This window comes from Corvus kubaryi, unplaced genomic scaffold (assembly GCF_017639235.1).
Source record: "Corvus kubaryi isolate FWS band 111438036 unplaced genomic scaffold, C.kubaryi_AGA036_p1.0 split1-37296, whole genome shotgun sequence".
Taxonomy (NCBI): Eukaryota; Metazoa; Chordata; class Aves; order Passeriformes; family Corvidae; genus Corvus; species Corvus kubaryi.
In genome coordinates, this window is record NW_024582075.1 from 17,668,286 (window position 1) to 17,684,671 (window position 16,386).

The following is a 16,386-nucleotide window of genomic DNA, read 5'->3' on the forward strand; positions in this document are numbered from 1 at the left end:
ATTTATGAAAACCTGGATTTTTCCTCTTGTAAAAGTGGCACTAGTGGCAGCTGGTTTCATGCAACATAGCAGAAGTCACTGTTGAGATGGGATAGAGGGCAATAATAAGCAAAAAGCAACAACAGTAAAACCAAAAATGTGGGAGTGTAATTAAATTCTGTTTAAATAGCCTGAAGAATTATCTTAGTCTTTTGTTTCCTTGAATACAGGGATTTTTCATTCATATATCAGTGCTTTTTCAAGAGGCAGTCTTCAGCACAGTGCAGTAAGCTTCTAAGGACTCAAAATTAAACTCACTTTGTAGTTTATGCCATGTAATATGGAAGAATTGGAGAAATAAAACTAAAAATAGGCTATTTTATAAAAATGTATTCATACGTCTGAAGTTGGGCAAAGCATTTCCTCATAGTCAGTGTACTCAGTGGCCGTTGCTTTCACAAAGCATTCTATCATTCATTAACTGGAGCTGCAGACTTCTGCTAATCAAAATTGCTCTTAATGCAAAATCATGTTTAGCATATGAAACACATAATCATGAGCTGACGTTAACCATTATATAAATATGAATGTGCTTAGAATATTACAGCATGTGCTATTTATATGTTACTTGCCAAAAGTAATACATACTAATGAAGGAAAAAAATTATTTTTATCTCCAAGGAGAGAAAATGTTGCACATCCAAGCTGTTTGCAAAGACACAGTGGATAATTATATGTTCTTTTTAAAATGGAATTTAAAAATCCTTATATATATATATTGCTCTGTTGTTCTAGTCTTTGCTTAGTAGTACTTTGAACAGAAGCACTTTTTATTGGAAATCAAAGTTCACTTCTTATACTTTGTTTTATGCTTCAGTGTAATTTCAGCATTTCAGTATGCTTTTATGCACTTTATTTTTGTTGACAAAGTTTCATAGATAAAATATAGCTTAGTCCCTCATTTGTTCCTCTGAGGTAGTATGATTAAGAATATAATTTATTTTTGCTTTTTTCTTCTTCTTCAGCTAGTAAATTCTCCCCTTGTTGTCCTGCAACATTTCAGCTGCTTGATTCTAATCCTATTCCAGCTTTTTATTTCAGGTTAGAGTCATGGAAGCAAGAGAGTTGAAAGATCTACTGTCTGACCTTATTTAAGTCAAAAATTCCTATAAGAGTTTGTTAATTTTCTGTTTTCCAGCCAGACAATAATGAAAATTACCATGGCTAGTTCACCAGTCCACCCTACAACATACAAATTTTGAACTTGCGTACTTTGAACTTGCTCTTTACTAAATATTTTATTGTGTTTTCTATTTTCAGCTCACTTCAATTAATTAATGAAGTATTTTTTAATACAGGAAGGCCATTTGGGTTTAGGTCTCTGGAAAACACTGGGAGAGTAGTCAACAATTTCTGCTCTGCCTCAAAAACTACATGACTTAGCTGATATCACTCCTTAAACAGCATAATAAATGGTGAAAGGATAATGACAAATAAAACAGAAGTGAAGAGAAAAATTTTTTTCATATTTTCCACAGATTTTCCTGGTGTTCTGTTTCCTCATAACCAACTTCTCTCAAATAATTTTGTGGTCATAGAGAGTAAATATACACATTTCATTTCTTTCTGTTGAAGATTAAAAAGAAATTTCAGAGGCACTAGATTTAATTCTCATGAAAATATTTAAAAGGAAGTAAAATAGGAAATAAAAGTAGTGGAAATATCATATAACAAAGATTTTCAGCATGGCAGTATTTTCAAATAGAAGGCTATCCCAAAGGCTCCTTATTTATTTTATTTATCATAGCTTGACAGGAAAAAGATTTGCCTCTTACCTTCTCCACCCTGAAGTTGTTAGTACATTGCAATACCATGTGGTGACTACAGCTTCCTTTGGCAGGATATTGAATTTAACTGTAGCAGTACTGAGTTTCAGAGAAGCTGAAGCAAAGTAAGTTTTTTTGTAAACTTTTTTCATTACTGTATTGGAAAGAAATTAAACTAATTCAGTGGCCCTCTTCTATTGAACTTCAGTGTTAAAGGAAGAACATTTTGATTTTCAAAACTAGATAAAATGTTTTAATAGCAGTGTAGCATATCCATTCTTAAATGTTGGTTTTAAAAAGTTACTTTCTATGCATAAACAGTCCTGAAGTTTCTAGTAGTACTACATATTAGGCTAGTAAAGAACTTTCATAAAAACTGCTGGAAAATTGAAATTAAGCGATGAAAATTTTAATTTTAAGAGATCTTAGTATTTTGTTTCATGGTAAATTAATTTTTCGTTGTTCTCACTCCAAATTAGAAGATAAGCACATATTGGAATTTTACAGTTTCCTGTCCAATAGACAGCAAACGTTGATGCACTGTACACACCTTGTCCCTGCAGTATCATTTCAGTTCTGCGGGAAAGGTCTTGCACTGTGCAGAATCTGATGTTTCTGAGATGGGCAGCAGCTTGTATTCAAGAATAATGGGAGAATATAATGCCTTGTATAGAACGGGAATGTGACCTCTCTGTTTTAATGCTGTGTTTGTACACAATACAGAGTTCCATTTTATCAGTATATGCAGGTTACAGGGAGAAAATCACATCTCCTTTATTAATAGAAAAATAGTGTGGGTTATTTTTAATAGGAACTAAGCCATATTCAATGTGTGTGAATAGGGAACAAAGTGCATTTTGGGAGTAATTGGATGAGAACATGGAATTCATACTGACAACAGCATCATTTCCACAGTGTTTCCCCAGCTGTGCTACTGAGAGAAAATGGGGCATATCCATTACATGTCAGGTGACAAGCTACTGGTTTTAAGAACAAAGCCTGTTTTCAAGATGTTTTCTCGCAGTAGAGGTCAAGTAGATCAGTTTGGTGTTCTGTAATAGACTGATCAACAATGACTCCCCTTCTCCCATTGATTGAAGGTTGTAGAATTGACTCACCCAAAAGGAAGAAATATGCCTAGAGTTAAACTTAAAAAATATCACAGTAAGTTGCATATATGTTTCACAATAAAGCACATACATATTTTGGCCAATTACTGCATGAATGGGTCATTTGTCAGAGTTTGGCAGATCTGAATATTGAGAGGTACAAATTACTGACAAGCTTATAGGTCTTTCTTTCTTACAGTGGATTTGGATCCAAGCCCATTCCATGAAACTGTGATTTTAATTAATTTAAGTTATGAAGTCAAAAGTGATGGAAATAGAAATAGTTTAATTTTGGAGATGTTTGCACAATACAGCTATTGATGTTTTTTAATTCAAAGAATTTTCTAAGGTATTAGTAATGTGCATAATTTTGATCAGAGTTTTTTGTGTTGACTTTGAGAACTGAATCTTTCTGTAAAATAACTAATTATTGCTGGGAGATGAAATGTACACAGTTGCACCTTACCTTAATAATTAAGCAAACATCTTCAAAGTATACTTTTTGAAGTGAGAAATTGTATTTTAGGTGTATTTCTCAATTTATGTAATGATTCATGTGGGAAGTCAGAATAATTTGGATTGTAATAGATATTTTAGTCATCATGTTCTGTCTCATTGCTGTTAATGGACAGAAGCATCTGATTTTTCATCATGGTAGTATAGCTGCATTCTAAACTTTGGTTGTTTTGTCTCTTTTTCAGACTTTAGGTTTTAATGTCAACCTAAGGGAAGGTTTCTGTGAAAATCTAGGTTATTTGTTTCACAGTCAGAGTCAATATTATGAAAAAGTAGGAAACGTGCTTATTTGCAGAACTTTTTAAAACACAACACAGGTGAAAGTATTAGATTAGGATATTTTTAAAGAGCTCTTGAAGGGGGTTCATCAAGTGCATGAAACCCAGACTGATCTGGGATTATAGTGTTTGCAGTCCTTAGAACGAACTGGATTAGATTGGAGTAGCATTATAACAATAAATATGAGAAAAATTATTGTCACTTAATGTTATATCTATTTACTGAATAAGTGCATTGATACTTTCTTGATTCAATTCCTTGGGTAAAATTGCGTCAATCTGTGAAGTCTCTGTAAGTCCCTTTTGCATGTTTTAGGTTCTAGACTGCTCTTGGACCAAAATACGGCTTCTCTGAAAGATGGAAAGTGTAAAAGATGAAAGTCTTCATCTTTACTGTGGCAGAAGACAAAAAATTAAGACTGGAGAGAAAATTTGCATAACCTGAAACATTCCTACAATAGTGTATGAATCAAAGGAATTGATGAGTAACTGTCCTTAGCAATATATGTGAAGATAATTAATACCTTACTGCCTCTTGTTGTTTTGATCATGGAAGTAAAACCGGGTTGTGGTGAAGTTTTTAATAGCTGATAATATTCTGGGAAAGCGGTTACTCAGACTATGGGGTTTGGCCCGTAATTGTACACTGGGTCAAAGCACTACTGCAAAAAAAGATCTTGTATCAGTGTAATTTAACTCCAGTTAAACAAGAGCTAAAGCATGTTACTGTGAATGCTTATTTCTAAACTTACTGGAACATATCTGAGCTATGATTTTAAGGCTTGTACTATTTAGGACTTAAGTCCTAAAGGACTTAGGAATAAGAAAAAGCATAAATATAATCAAATGATACTTTCTTCAGTAGTAAATGTAATTCTGCAGCTTGGTGCAAAGCAAAGTTACACTTCATCTCATCCTTATGCTTTCCAGTTAGTTATGTCTTTGGCACTGAAGATATGTATGCTTCGTGAGTGTGCATCTTCAGTATTAGGGCTCTGCTTACCAAACTTACAGCACAAATATTGTGTCAGAACAGTAATTTTCTTTGCCAGTGCTGTGATATACCTTTAGTAATTTTGAGAACAGAGATACTCTGTGTTGTTTAGAAGCCACTGGGTGCACTGGAGCATTGGTACTTCTTTATGATATCCCAAACTTCTGGATTTCTTGTTTTCAGGTACAGCAAGTGCAGACTGTGCAACAGGTACAGCATGTCTACCCAGCCCAGGTTCAGTATGTGGAGGGAAGTGACACAGTCTACACTAATGGAGCTATGTAAGTTGGAAAATGATCTGAATTTTAATGTTCATTAAAATGAGAAGTTAAATGTATATTTTCAACTAGATTCTATCAACTACTTTATATTAAAAATTGGGAAGAAAAAATATTCAGTTACAGTTCTTCTAGTGTCAGAATAGGTTTTTTGGATGAAATTGTGAATTCACAACGTTTTTATTAAGGCAGAACTTTTGTGTAAGTAGAATTCATGTGGTTGTTTTTGTTCCACCCTGTATGGCATAGTGTTGTTTGAAAAAGTATCTTCTAGTTCATGGGTAAGTTCTGTCTGAAAGACATACTGTAAAACTTCTGTCCTTAGGACAAAAGGCAGGGCCTTCTGTCTTCCTCGCTGCAATCCTAGTGGCAAATGATAGAAAAGTGCAGCAGCTGTAGTTATTCTCTAAAGAAAGTAGTAATGCAATTTCATGCCTGTATTTCATAAAATGAGATCAGTTTATTTTTCCAAAGGAATGAGGAAGGGCAGAGGAAGGAAATTAACAGTCTCTTTTTGCTGCTTCTTTAACACCTTTTTTGCACATGATTGTGCATTTCCTGCTTTCCTGAACATGCTTTTCCATCATCAAGTCTCTTTCTTCAATACACAAGCTAAGAAAGAATAAAGAAAAAATACAGATTTCATGTGGCTTCTGGACATAATCTAGTCAAATATCAGGCTTGGAGCACCACCAGCTTTGAAACTGGCTCAAACCTCAAAGTAGACTGTTGGTTGGAAAGGATCTTCTCAACATGTTTTTTTTCATTTACCATTTTTGCTTTGTAATTGGCTTTACAAAGAATTACAATTTAGAAAGCTTTTTGATTGTCTAAAGGTACTTATTTATTGATGGTTCAATAAAAAGCAGTTCAAAAGAGTAATATTATTTGGATCAGAGACATATGATGCTAACACTTGACAGTGTTCTTTGGTCATTTCTACTAGCACATTTTGATTTATTAATTTTTCATGTACTGTCTTCTCTGCTTTTTTTCCCACTTGTAAATCCTAAACAATGTATTTTAAATATGCATTAGACTTCCCTATTGTACTGATTTTGTCTGGGATAGGTTAATTTTCTTCCTAGTAGCTAGTACCGGGCTGTGTTTTGGACTTGTGCTACAAATGGCAGTGATACTATCTACTCTGAAGGAAAAGCCAGCCCACACATACAGCAGCATAACGTCATTGTGATCATGATAGTCTGCTGTTAACTTCCAAAAGAGGTCATTCTTGAATAAGCTGTTTTTCAAGTTTCTCTTTTCTTTTATTACTTTTAACTTCTTACATGTGCTGTTGGGACTTTTGGCAGTGTATAAAAAGTGTAATACACTACTTATTACAGTCCTAGGGAAAAACAGAAGCAGATGTGACTGACTGCTTATAAACCTTCAGGTTTCCATTATTTTATTGTGTTTCTATATCTGAATCCCTCTGTCAGTTTCTGCAAAATCAGTAAATAGAATATAAAAGAAGAAAGCTCTTCTTAGCATGTGAACCAAATCTAGATTGTTTTGTCCTCCTACAAAGAAGATTTTATCCATGTTGTTGTGAGCAGCAATGTAGTAGATGGGCAATTTGTTGTTCAATACTTACAGGAAGATTAGCCTTTCTAAAGATAGTAATTTCATTGATGGAGAATGGACCAGTCTGTGTTTCTACTCAGACTTTTTGAAAACTATATATAGTGAAGCACATTTCCCATATGCTTTTATACCCCAGATTTTGGGTAGTCTTTCTAATTGTATGTTTGACGTATTTTATGATCATGATAAATCAAAATTTTAATTCTAACTCAGAATCAAATACAGGATTCTTCCATAATCTATCAAGCAACAGTACTGCTCTAGCAATAGTATAAGAAGTCTGCAACCCATAGTTAGGGTGAAGATATTAATTCATATGGGAATCTCTGGAATAAATTGTCACAGCATGCCTGATAAAAGGCCCCCCCTTCCACTCTGCTCTCATGAGACCCCACCTGCAGTGCTGTGTCCAGTTGTGGGGTCCTCAGCAATTAGAAAGACATGGACCTCTTAGAGCAGGTCCAGAGGAGGGCTATGAAGATGACCAGAGGGCTGGAGCACCTCTCTTATGAGGTTAGGCTGAAAAGCCTTATTGTGACCTACCAGTAATTAAAAGCCTAAAAAAAGGCGGGAGAGGGCCTTCTTATGTAGGTAGTGGTAGGCTAAAGGGGAAATGGTTTTAAACTAAAGAGGAGAGCTTTAGATTAGATTAGATCAAATATATGAAGAAATTCTTGGCTCAGAGGGTGGTTGAGGCACTGGCACAGGTCATCCAGAGAAGTTGTGGATGCCCCATCGCTGTCAGTGTTCAAAACCAGGCTGGATGGAGCTTTGAGTAACCTGGACTAATAGAAGGTGTCCCTGCCCGTGGCGGGGGGAATTGAACTAGATGATCCTTAAGGTCTCTTCTGACTCAAGCCGTTCTACAATTCTGCAAAAGAATTATCTTTTATTTTAAAACACAGCACTTGCAAACTAGCATTGATTTAAATCCATATACAATAGCAACGAAGGATGCAGTTACAATATATATCAAGAAAAACTTACCTGATTCTTTGCATTATAAAAGTAAGAAGTTAGTCAGATTTCACAGTCTTTGTCAGGTGTAACTGTTGTATTCTTGTAACACAATCCTTTCCATGCATTTTATGTCATGATTTGTCTATGCTTAGAAGTTATTTGGTTTTATTATAATTGGAGGCAATATAATAACACAAGGGGTGTAGCCCACAACTTGTCACATACGTTGTATGATACGAGAATATTTGAACTATGTTATCTACATTTGTCTCTAGTTAACAACAGTTTTGCTTGTCAAGCATGTCGCTCTATCCTGAAACTAAAGTGCATTGTTGTTGCAATAGCATGTACAGGCTTACCTGGCTGTTCAGAATCTATTAAGACTATTATTGCTGCACTTATGTTAAGAAGTCAATTGGATCCGCATACTAGACATGAACTTTCTTTGTACAAATTGTAACATGAATAAAATGTAGCCATTTACCTGGTCGTTCTGATGGGGCAAAAAGGGCTTTAATTGCTGGGATTGTACAAGAATTGCTATTGCTGGTGGATCTAAACCACATTCTTCAGCAACTTTTTGTACAGCAATTTGTGGGGTTTATGTTGGCAAAATACACCATTTATGCAGACCCAAGAATTTACTTTTACCCTAATCAAAATCTTAACTGTTAAATAAAGTAATTATTACCAATATAGGTAAAGTTGTTATCTTCCTAGTAGTTACTAGTATCTATCCCTTTTTCTCTGGCATTATCCTTTTCCTTTTACTACCCTTATGCATACTAAGATGAATGGCTCCAGTCTGAGCTACAGAGAGTTACAGCAATTTACCACTAGCACAGGTGTTATGTGTGGACAATGTATGATGGGTGGTGAGGGCCAATCCACAGGGTGTCCACTTGCAGCTATTTTTAATGTGTTCTAGCACAGTCTCTACCTTATTTGTTCTTCATTGGTTTCCATTTCTATAGTATATCTGAATTTGTTTTATGTGATCTGTTTCTGCTAGAGTGGATACTTCTTGAATACTGTAATGCCAGCTTATGGTACTCTTTGCTACAGTTTTAATCTAGAATCATGGATTGTTTATTCTCTATGGAATAGCTATTTGATATTATTGTCTGTTAGACAGAACAATGCCTCAGCATTTTAATTATAGATTTCATACCACGCAGTCATAGAAAGCTAAGCTAAAATGGAAGCAGAATAAGTAACATTTATCTAATTGTTCAGCAATCACTGCTAGAACAAACCCCTAGGCTAGGACAGAGAAGTCTAGACAAAGAGAGCCTGACAAGCCCAACTCCTGACGTCTTGCAGATTTAGTACGTACCCTTTGACATGTTCCTAACAGTGGCAATACCATATTTCTTGGACTTTAGGTCTGCTGTGCTTCATCAGAATTTCATAGATCTGTAATTAATGTTTCCTTACCTGTGTAATGTACAGATCCTGCAAATAAAATTTATAGAATTGCACCTTTGTTTTCATTTACTCTCTTTCCCAGTTTGCAGCGTTTTCTGTAGCTGTGCATAGTGTGTGCTTTTATTGCTTTGTTTCCATGTGGAAAATGGTCTTGGACTGAGTGTTAAAGATCTCAGTTCTTTCTTATGGTTAATAAATGCCTCTCTGTTATAATTTAATGGCTGTATCATGTTCTCTTGCGACAGTCTCAGGGTGTATGGCACTACCTTTTCTTCCCTTTGCTCAGGATACACCCAGAATCTGGCAGTGATAAGGCCTTCCCTCAGTATTAGATGAAGGTTTCTGTTCTCTGTAGTTTCTGTGAAGCTCACTATTAGCTTAAGGACCACAAGATTATCCTAAAAACTTAAAGGAGTTTGAGGATATGCTTCTGGCGTGAAAGAATTTCTTGGTTTGGAGGTTTTCTAAAATGTTGCAATTCCATAGCATTATCATGAGCCTTAGCTACTCTGCACACAAATAACTGTATCTTGAAATATTTATTTTCATCCAATGTTTATCATATTTGTATCCCACAAAATAATACCTTAGTTAATTAAGTATCATAAAAGCCTCACTTTCATTACAGAGATGACAGTGAAAAAAATACTTGCATGCCTACCTGCTAAGCTGTGTCAGTAATCCATACCAAAACCCACAGGAGTAATTCTGCATCTATTAGTTGCTGAGTAAGATAGTAATTATTGGGTTACTTGTCTGTTTGAATTAGAATTACAGAAAAACAAATAAAGAATGGTTTTCTTGTTTGAATTATGAGGCTGTTTGTGTACGGCCACTGTGCAGGAACGCTGGTATTTCAAGCTAAACTGTAAAAGCTATGCATCTTCAAGTAAAAAATTAGATTTATATGCATTTTGGCCAACACCTGAATTTTCCAAGATGGAGCTTGTGATAAAAATTTTGTAGTTAATTACTTACTTTGCAAGATACAGAAATTATTGGAATATATTTTGAAGAAAATCTGGGACCATGATCAGCCAATGTAAATCACTGAAACATGATGGGATGGCTTGAACACTGATACATAGTAGTCAATGGATCAGGTATTTACATAGAATCTGATCACAGGTGCATCTGGGAATAAACTGTTTCCCAAATGTGCACGTGCACACTGAAAACAAAGGGAGGACAAGAACAAGTTTACTCTTTCTGAGCCACTGCTTTTATTTGTCTCCTTTTTTCAGAATGTCAGTGTCTTTGAAGAGACAAAAATGTCTGTAAAAGCTGGGCTCAGTAACATTATAGTAGAGTTTGTAATATAGGGCAAGACATCGCACAATCTGTGTGGTAATTCTGGGGCTTACTGAATGTAGAAATTAATTATTTTCTGTTTTCATGTGCAAAAAAATAGTGTTTTAAACTACTTTTTACCACAACTCTGTCACTTTTATTTCTAGCAATATAATATATTATATTTTGTAAATAATTATAAAATTTATGTAAGCAAGCAATGAGGCATAATAGGAAATGCCTTGAATTATTGTATCTTGTAATGCTAGTCTGACTCTTGCTGGTATCGTTAATTTCTAGTGTGGGATCTTAACATCAGATACCTGTTCTGGGCTTGCTTAATCTAAATTGTATTCACACTGTGCCTGACTTTGTGTCACGTGCTCTCAGGGTAAACATGATCTAGTTTGCACAGCCTTCTGGAAACTGGGATTCTGGAGCCTATCTACTTAGACTTTAAATTTACTTGTAACTGATAAACTTTCTAATGCCACATTCTAGTAAACACCAAACTTCACAGTGTTTCAGTAGTAGTAACTGTCAGGTTCTGTTGCCTTCCTTCTATCTCAAGCAAGAGCTAATCATCAATGTGTTTTCATAAAGAGCAAGAAAACTTTGAGATCAGTCCCTGTGCAATCTTTATATCCAGCTGTTAAAAGGAGAGAAGACCTAAAAATGTTTCTACAACCTTTACAGTGGAAAAGAACTGACTATGATATATGTTAGGCTATTTGAGAAAGTATTACATATTTTTGCTACAAGTGCTGTGGAGAAATAGATAATCACTTCCTTATTTGAAGTTATTTTCCTCTTTGCTACAACTTTATTTTAAAGGGTCATGTTACCATGTGCAATGACCTTAAAACATTCAAGTCTGCTTTCTAAAAACATCATTTCTCAAAACTTCTTTCTATAACATCATCTTATCCAACTGCATTTTTAATTTCCAGATGGAATAGTTTTGGTTAAATTAAACATCTCTTTGCTAAGTTGCAATTACTGTTGCATGTAATAATAATAGTTTCATCTCAATTTTAAGTACCCAGTTGATCTCTCTTGTGAAAGGTTTGCTAAATCATCTCCAATGATCAGGTCTAGAAAAACCTGCTGGTTGTTGGGCCAAATGGACGAGTGTGTTTATTTTGGAGTCTGATGCATTGATGTGTCTCATTGATACAGTGATACAGAGTACTATTATAAGCAGAAATAGGTGCTCTGTTACAATCAGTCCTTATTTAAAGCCTATACGTGAAATACAGGTCTACAGGTGATACGTATGATGTACAGATACACCTAAACAAGGTAAAAGCAAACAAATAATTCATCTCCTATTCTACACCAAGCCTGTGACTTAATTTTCTTCAGAATTTGGAGCATTCTCTTGGATTTGCATTGCTTCCAAAATTCAATTCCACTTTTGCAAGTGAGATTTGTTCTCCTTGCATCTTTTGTACAGTGCATTTCCTCTAGCCTTGTCTGCTTTTGCTGTCAACAATGATCTTATCCTTTCATTCCTTTCCTTACTGACAGCTGATACCAAGATTTTTCTTTCCTCTTTTGGGAGAAATTACAGTGTTCAGTGACTTGGTGATCATTTCCATGAGCTGCTTCCCCTGAGCCTATATCACAACATTTCCCTACGTTTGTCCTCTGCTGTGTAACAGTGTTCACAGATGTAAGACAGAGGCAACATCCAGTCTGGTAGTGGTTATTGTGCTCATCACAAGATAAATCACCTCAAGGTGTACCAAGGGAGAGTTAGGGTAGATATTAAGAAAAAATTTCTTCACTGCAAAGGGTGATGAAGAAGTGGAGCAGGCTGTTTGGGGAAGTGGTGGAGTCACCATCCCTGGAAATGTTCATAAAACATCTAGCTGTGGCACACAGGGACATGATTTAGGGATGAAGATGGCAGTGTTCAGTTAATGGTTGGACTCAGTATTTTTTTCAAACCTTAACAACTCAGTAGTTCTTTTCTACGGTTCTAAAATAAACAATATCCCTAAGGTATCACAAGATATCTCTGTGATACCTTGGTTCGAGAGAGCAGATTAATCAGGACTTGCACAGTACCTAAGTGCATACATAGATTATTGCACGGCAAAGATCAACTGATTTTCACTTCCAAAAGAAAGGTTAATAGATTACATGTCTGTTTGAGCATTAGTCCCTAAAAGAACTATTTTGCTTTGTTTTCAGCAGACTGCAAGGCATTTCTTTTACATTAGCTTCAAGGTTTTTTGCAGCTGATCTTGAGGCTTTTGAAATACTCAAAATAAAATGGAAAGTGCTTAAGTAACTTAAAGAGGGGTAAGAGCGAATAATGTAGTATGAGGCTTATGAAACATTTCAAATTTTAAAACATAAGTTTTGGAGTTTGTGGAAGTCTCTGAAGGCAAAGGGAGAAACTGTTGTGGCCATAGTTAATAAAGCAAAATTTCTGACTTCGGTTGTTGATGGGGTGCTGTTACATTCCTCAGTTATTTAGAAGTAACGGTTTTCTGAAGGTAAAGAAGAAATTATAATTTCTGAGTCTGTTGTTTACTAGTAAAGTAGTCTTACATAAGCTTTCATAATTCAAAAAAATAACAGACAATAAATTGCCTTGAATTTTTCTCCATATTAATAAAAAAATAAACATTGTAGAGATAAAGGAGAAGAAAAGCCTGCCATCAGGTTCTTGCATAGGTATCTTAATCATCAGCTTACTGCATAAAACATGAGTGCTGCATCCACCTCTTGTGTTTCTGTACAAAAGTGTCTGGGGTTTTGTTGTTTGGTTACTGGTTGTTTTAACTTGTTTAGTTACATGCTGTACAAATCGATATTGCCTTTGGATTTATGTAGATTTTTATGCTTCAATAAGAGAATTAATGGTTGGGTAAACAGACTGGTTTTTACTTGTTGTCATGCTTGACAACATATGATACAGTCTTTGAAATAATGAATTACATTTATTTTATAGTTTTGAAATAGGTTGAGTTTAATATCAAATTTAGTACATGGGAGCAAATACAAATTCAAAAATTATAAATAGATTATAATGCATGAAAAATAATGATTCAAGATAAGTAAATAAGAAAGAATATGAAACACAAGATAGAAGATTTCAGTAGCTGAGTAGTTTGTTAGGGTAAACTGGTTAATGACATGTGAATGTTTCACACTTGATAATTATTTTAAAATGTTACTGTTGCATTCCTGTAACTTCTTTAATCTTTGCGACTGTTTTACAAGTCGTAGTTCTGTTTGGTTTTATTTCTTAACTGCAGTTTTTTATCATTACATGAATTCATGTCTAATTTTGAATTTGCCCTGTAAAAATGACTGCATTTCCCAAAATACCAGCAAACTCAGAATTTCAAGCTTCAGTCAATAGCTTCAGTGAATTTAAAAACAATAGACAATGTAGGATTCTTGAGCATTGGACTCTGTTAGCTAATATTTGTATGAATTATTTGTAATTTTGTAAACTGCACATTATGCAAAACATGCAACATCTGACTAGAAATCAAAATCCTATTGTCAAATTTTAAAAAATGTTGATACAGGCAGAGCTTTGTAAATTGCTTTGCAATATATTAATAATTGGATTAGCTCTATGTGCCTGCCTTCAATTTTTGTTATTCCTTTCTCTCTTCCTCTTTGTATAAGACTGACAGTTTTTCTATAATATATGGTAGATACTTGGTTTAACATTGACACTGAGTTAGTTACTTAATGCTTTGATTTGATTAAATATTCTCTGAGGAGACAGGGACTGTTTGCCAACTTTATTTGATTTTATTTTAGTTATTGTAAATAAATTTCTAGAGTTATAACATCACCCTCAGATAAATGAAATACAAATAATGTATTTTCCTTTTCTTTTATTTTCTTTTCTTGAAGCCGATCAACAACTTATCCTTACACAGAAACCCAGATGTACAGTCAAAACACTGGGGGAAATTATTTTGATACTCAAGGAAGTTCTGCACAGGTGACAACAGTGGTCTCGTCTCATAGCATGGTGGGCACTGGAGGGATTCAGATGGGCGTAACAGGAGGACAACTCATTAGCAGCTCAGGAGGGACCTATCTGATTGGCAATTCAATGGAAAATTCTGGTCATACAGTGACTCACACAACGCGGGCCTCCCCAGCGACAGTAAGTATTTCAGACTGATCCCAAACCTTTGAGACTAGGCTCTTAGTCACTCAGATGTTCTTGCAGACTGACACAGTTTTTGTGACAGAATGCATTGCAGTATTATGTTGTCAGAATAAGGACTACATAGTACTTTTTGTAAAAAAAGCACTATATATGTATAAGATACAGGAGTAAGAATGATGTGAAAACTTAATCATGAAGGCATACCTTTTCCTTGGCAGCTTGCAAATAATTAAATCTCGTATGTTAAATTTTAACAGTTTATAATTTTTCTGAATGCATAAGAAAAATACAGTGTTGCTGAGTGTAACTATGTTAGATGTAAATGTTAAATAATGTGAGTTACAGATCAGTATCTGTAACTTCCCTGCATTTAATGAGTTTTTCTGCCTGATTTAGTTTAGTTTTGGTAGGTTATTTCAAAAAAATTTCTAATTGTTCAGAATACTGAGATCCTATGTTTTAATGCTTTATTCTTACTTATCTATGGTGTATCTCCAAATTCTGTTCCAGATTAAAAGCTCATTGTGGGAATATCTGACTATGGGAAGACGCATTCTGTTACTATTGTGGTATAGAATATTGTGGATACATAAACATGAGCACACAGAACCTTACCTAAGAGCTTACTCTATATTTCAGTTAGGAAAATGGGTTTATACTAATCTACCTTTGCTGCATAGCCCTAAGGAGTACTTTTACCTCATTCTTCTGAGTTCTCTGGTCTGGATGTAGAGGTTTGGCAGTAATGGGGAAGAGAATTGTGAAACACAGGGTAGCAGCAGTTTTAAAATATGGAAAGGAGATAAAGCATCAGTAATAATACAGATTCATCCGTATTCAAAAAGGCAATAAAGTTAGGGGACTTAATTTTTACGAACTGATGTAAAAATACTGGATAATTCAGATGATCTGAAAATTCTCTCCTTTTGATTCTTAAGGTGATTAGTATGAATAAATAAAATTTTTGGTACCATGCAAGAAATTATTACTTTATCCAAAAAACCCATGCAGTATTATTTTCTGAAAACAAAAATTGTGAAGAGTCATAGTTCATGAATAATATAACTGTCTCTCTGGAACCTAGCAGGAGCTTTCACAGCAAAAGAGAATTTTATACTTGAGTTACAAAAACCAATGTATATTAACATTTGCCTGTATTTTACATGACTTAATAGAAGAACAGAGTTTCCGAAAAAAGTGTCATTCCTCTTTCAGATTTCAGATGCTTAACTGACTGTGAAAACAAGTGAGGCTTAAATGTATCCAGTAAAACAAATGAGGAGTAGTAGAGTTACGCTGAAGTTGAAAATCCTAGAATTATTTGAATATCAGAACTCCACACTATATTTTGCAAATTAAAAACTGGTTTGATTTTTTTTGAAAAATTAAAAGTAGAATTTGCCAATATTGAACAAAAGCTAAAGTTCATGCCTTCAGCAGCAACTTTCTCTTGCTCTATATGTCAATAAAATAGCCTGTTTTAGTTGCTCAAAATAAATTCTATGCTGCTGTATCAATTCAGTGTTAAGAATAGAAAAAAATACTGCTAGTTAAATGACAATTATTAAATTGCATTTTGGCACTAAAATAATTTCCTCTGTTTCTTAGAGTGTTATTTCTTCTGTAAAATATAGTTCTATAGGTATGATATATTAGAGTACATCAGAAGTACATTTCTTGCTAAGGATGTGGGACATAACATGATTTTAGATCATAATTTTAGGCTTCATGTGTCTCAGCTGAAATATTCAAGAATTAATTGAAACACTAAAGGTTCAGTTTAAACTCACTTGAAAGCACTAAGTCTGTTTTAATTTTACTAGGGGGCATAATTAAACTGTGTTAAATAAAGCAATGTAGTACTTTAATTGGATTGCACCTTAGATAGGTAGAGCTTGTTTCACTTGTGATCCTCATTTGATCTTTACCATCATAACTTTTTTCATGCTTGTATAGAGAATTTATTGGAGCCATCAAAACAACTTGTA

General features: G+C 34.5%; 1 protein-coding gene across 4 annotated transcripts in view; it reads left to right on the top strand.

Annotated features, from left to right (window-relative positions):
- RFX3 (regulatory factor X3) overlaps positions 1-16,386 on the top strand; it is a 114,188-nt gene that overhangs the window by 59,215 nt on the left and 38,587 nt on the right. For all 4 annotated transcript variants that reach the window (XM_042012667.1, XM_042012665.1, XM_042012664.1 and 1 more), the window contains exons 3-4: positions 4,886-4,983; positions 14,134-14,392. In XM_042012667.1, the coding sequence (XP_041868601.1) occupies positions 4,886-4,983; positions 14,134-14,392 (357 nt within the window). The remainder of the gene's footprint in view (positions 1-4,885; positions 4,984-14,133; positions 14,393-16,386) is intronic.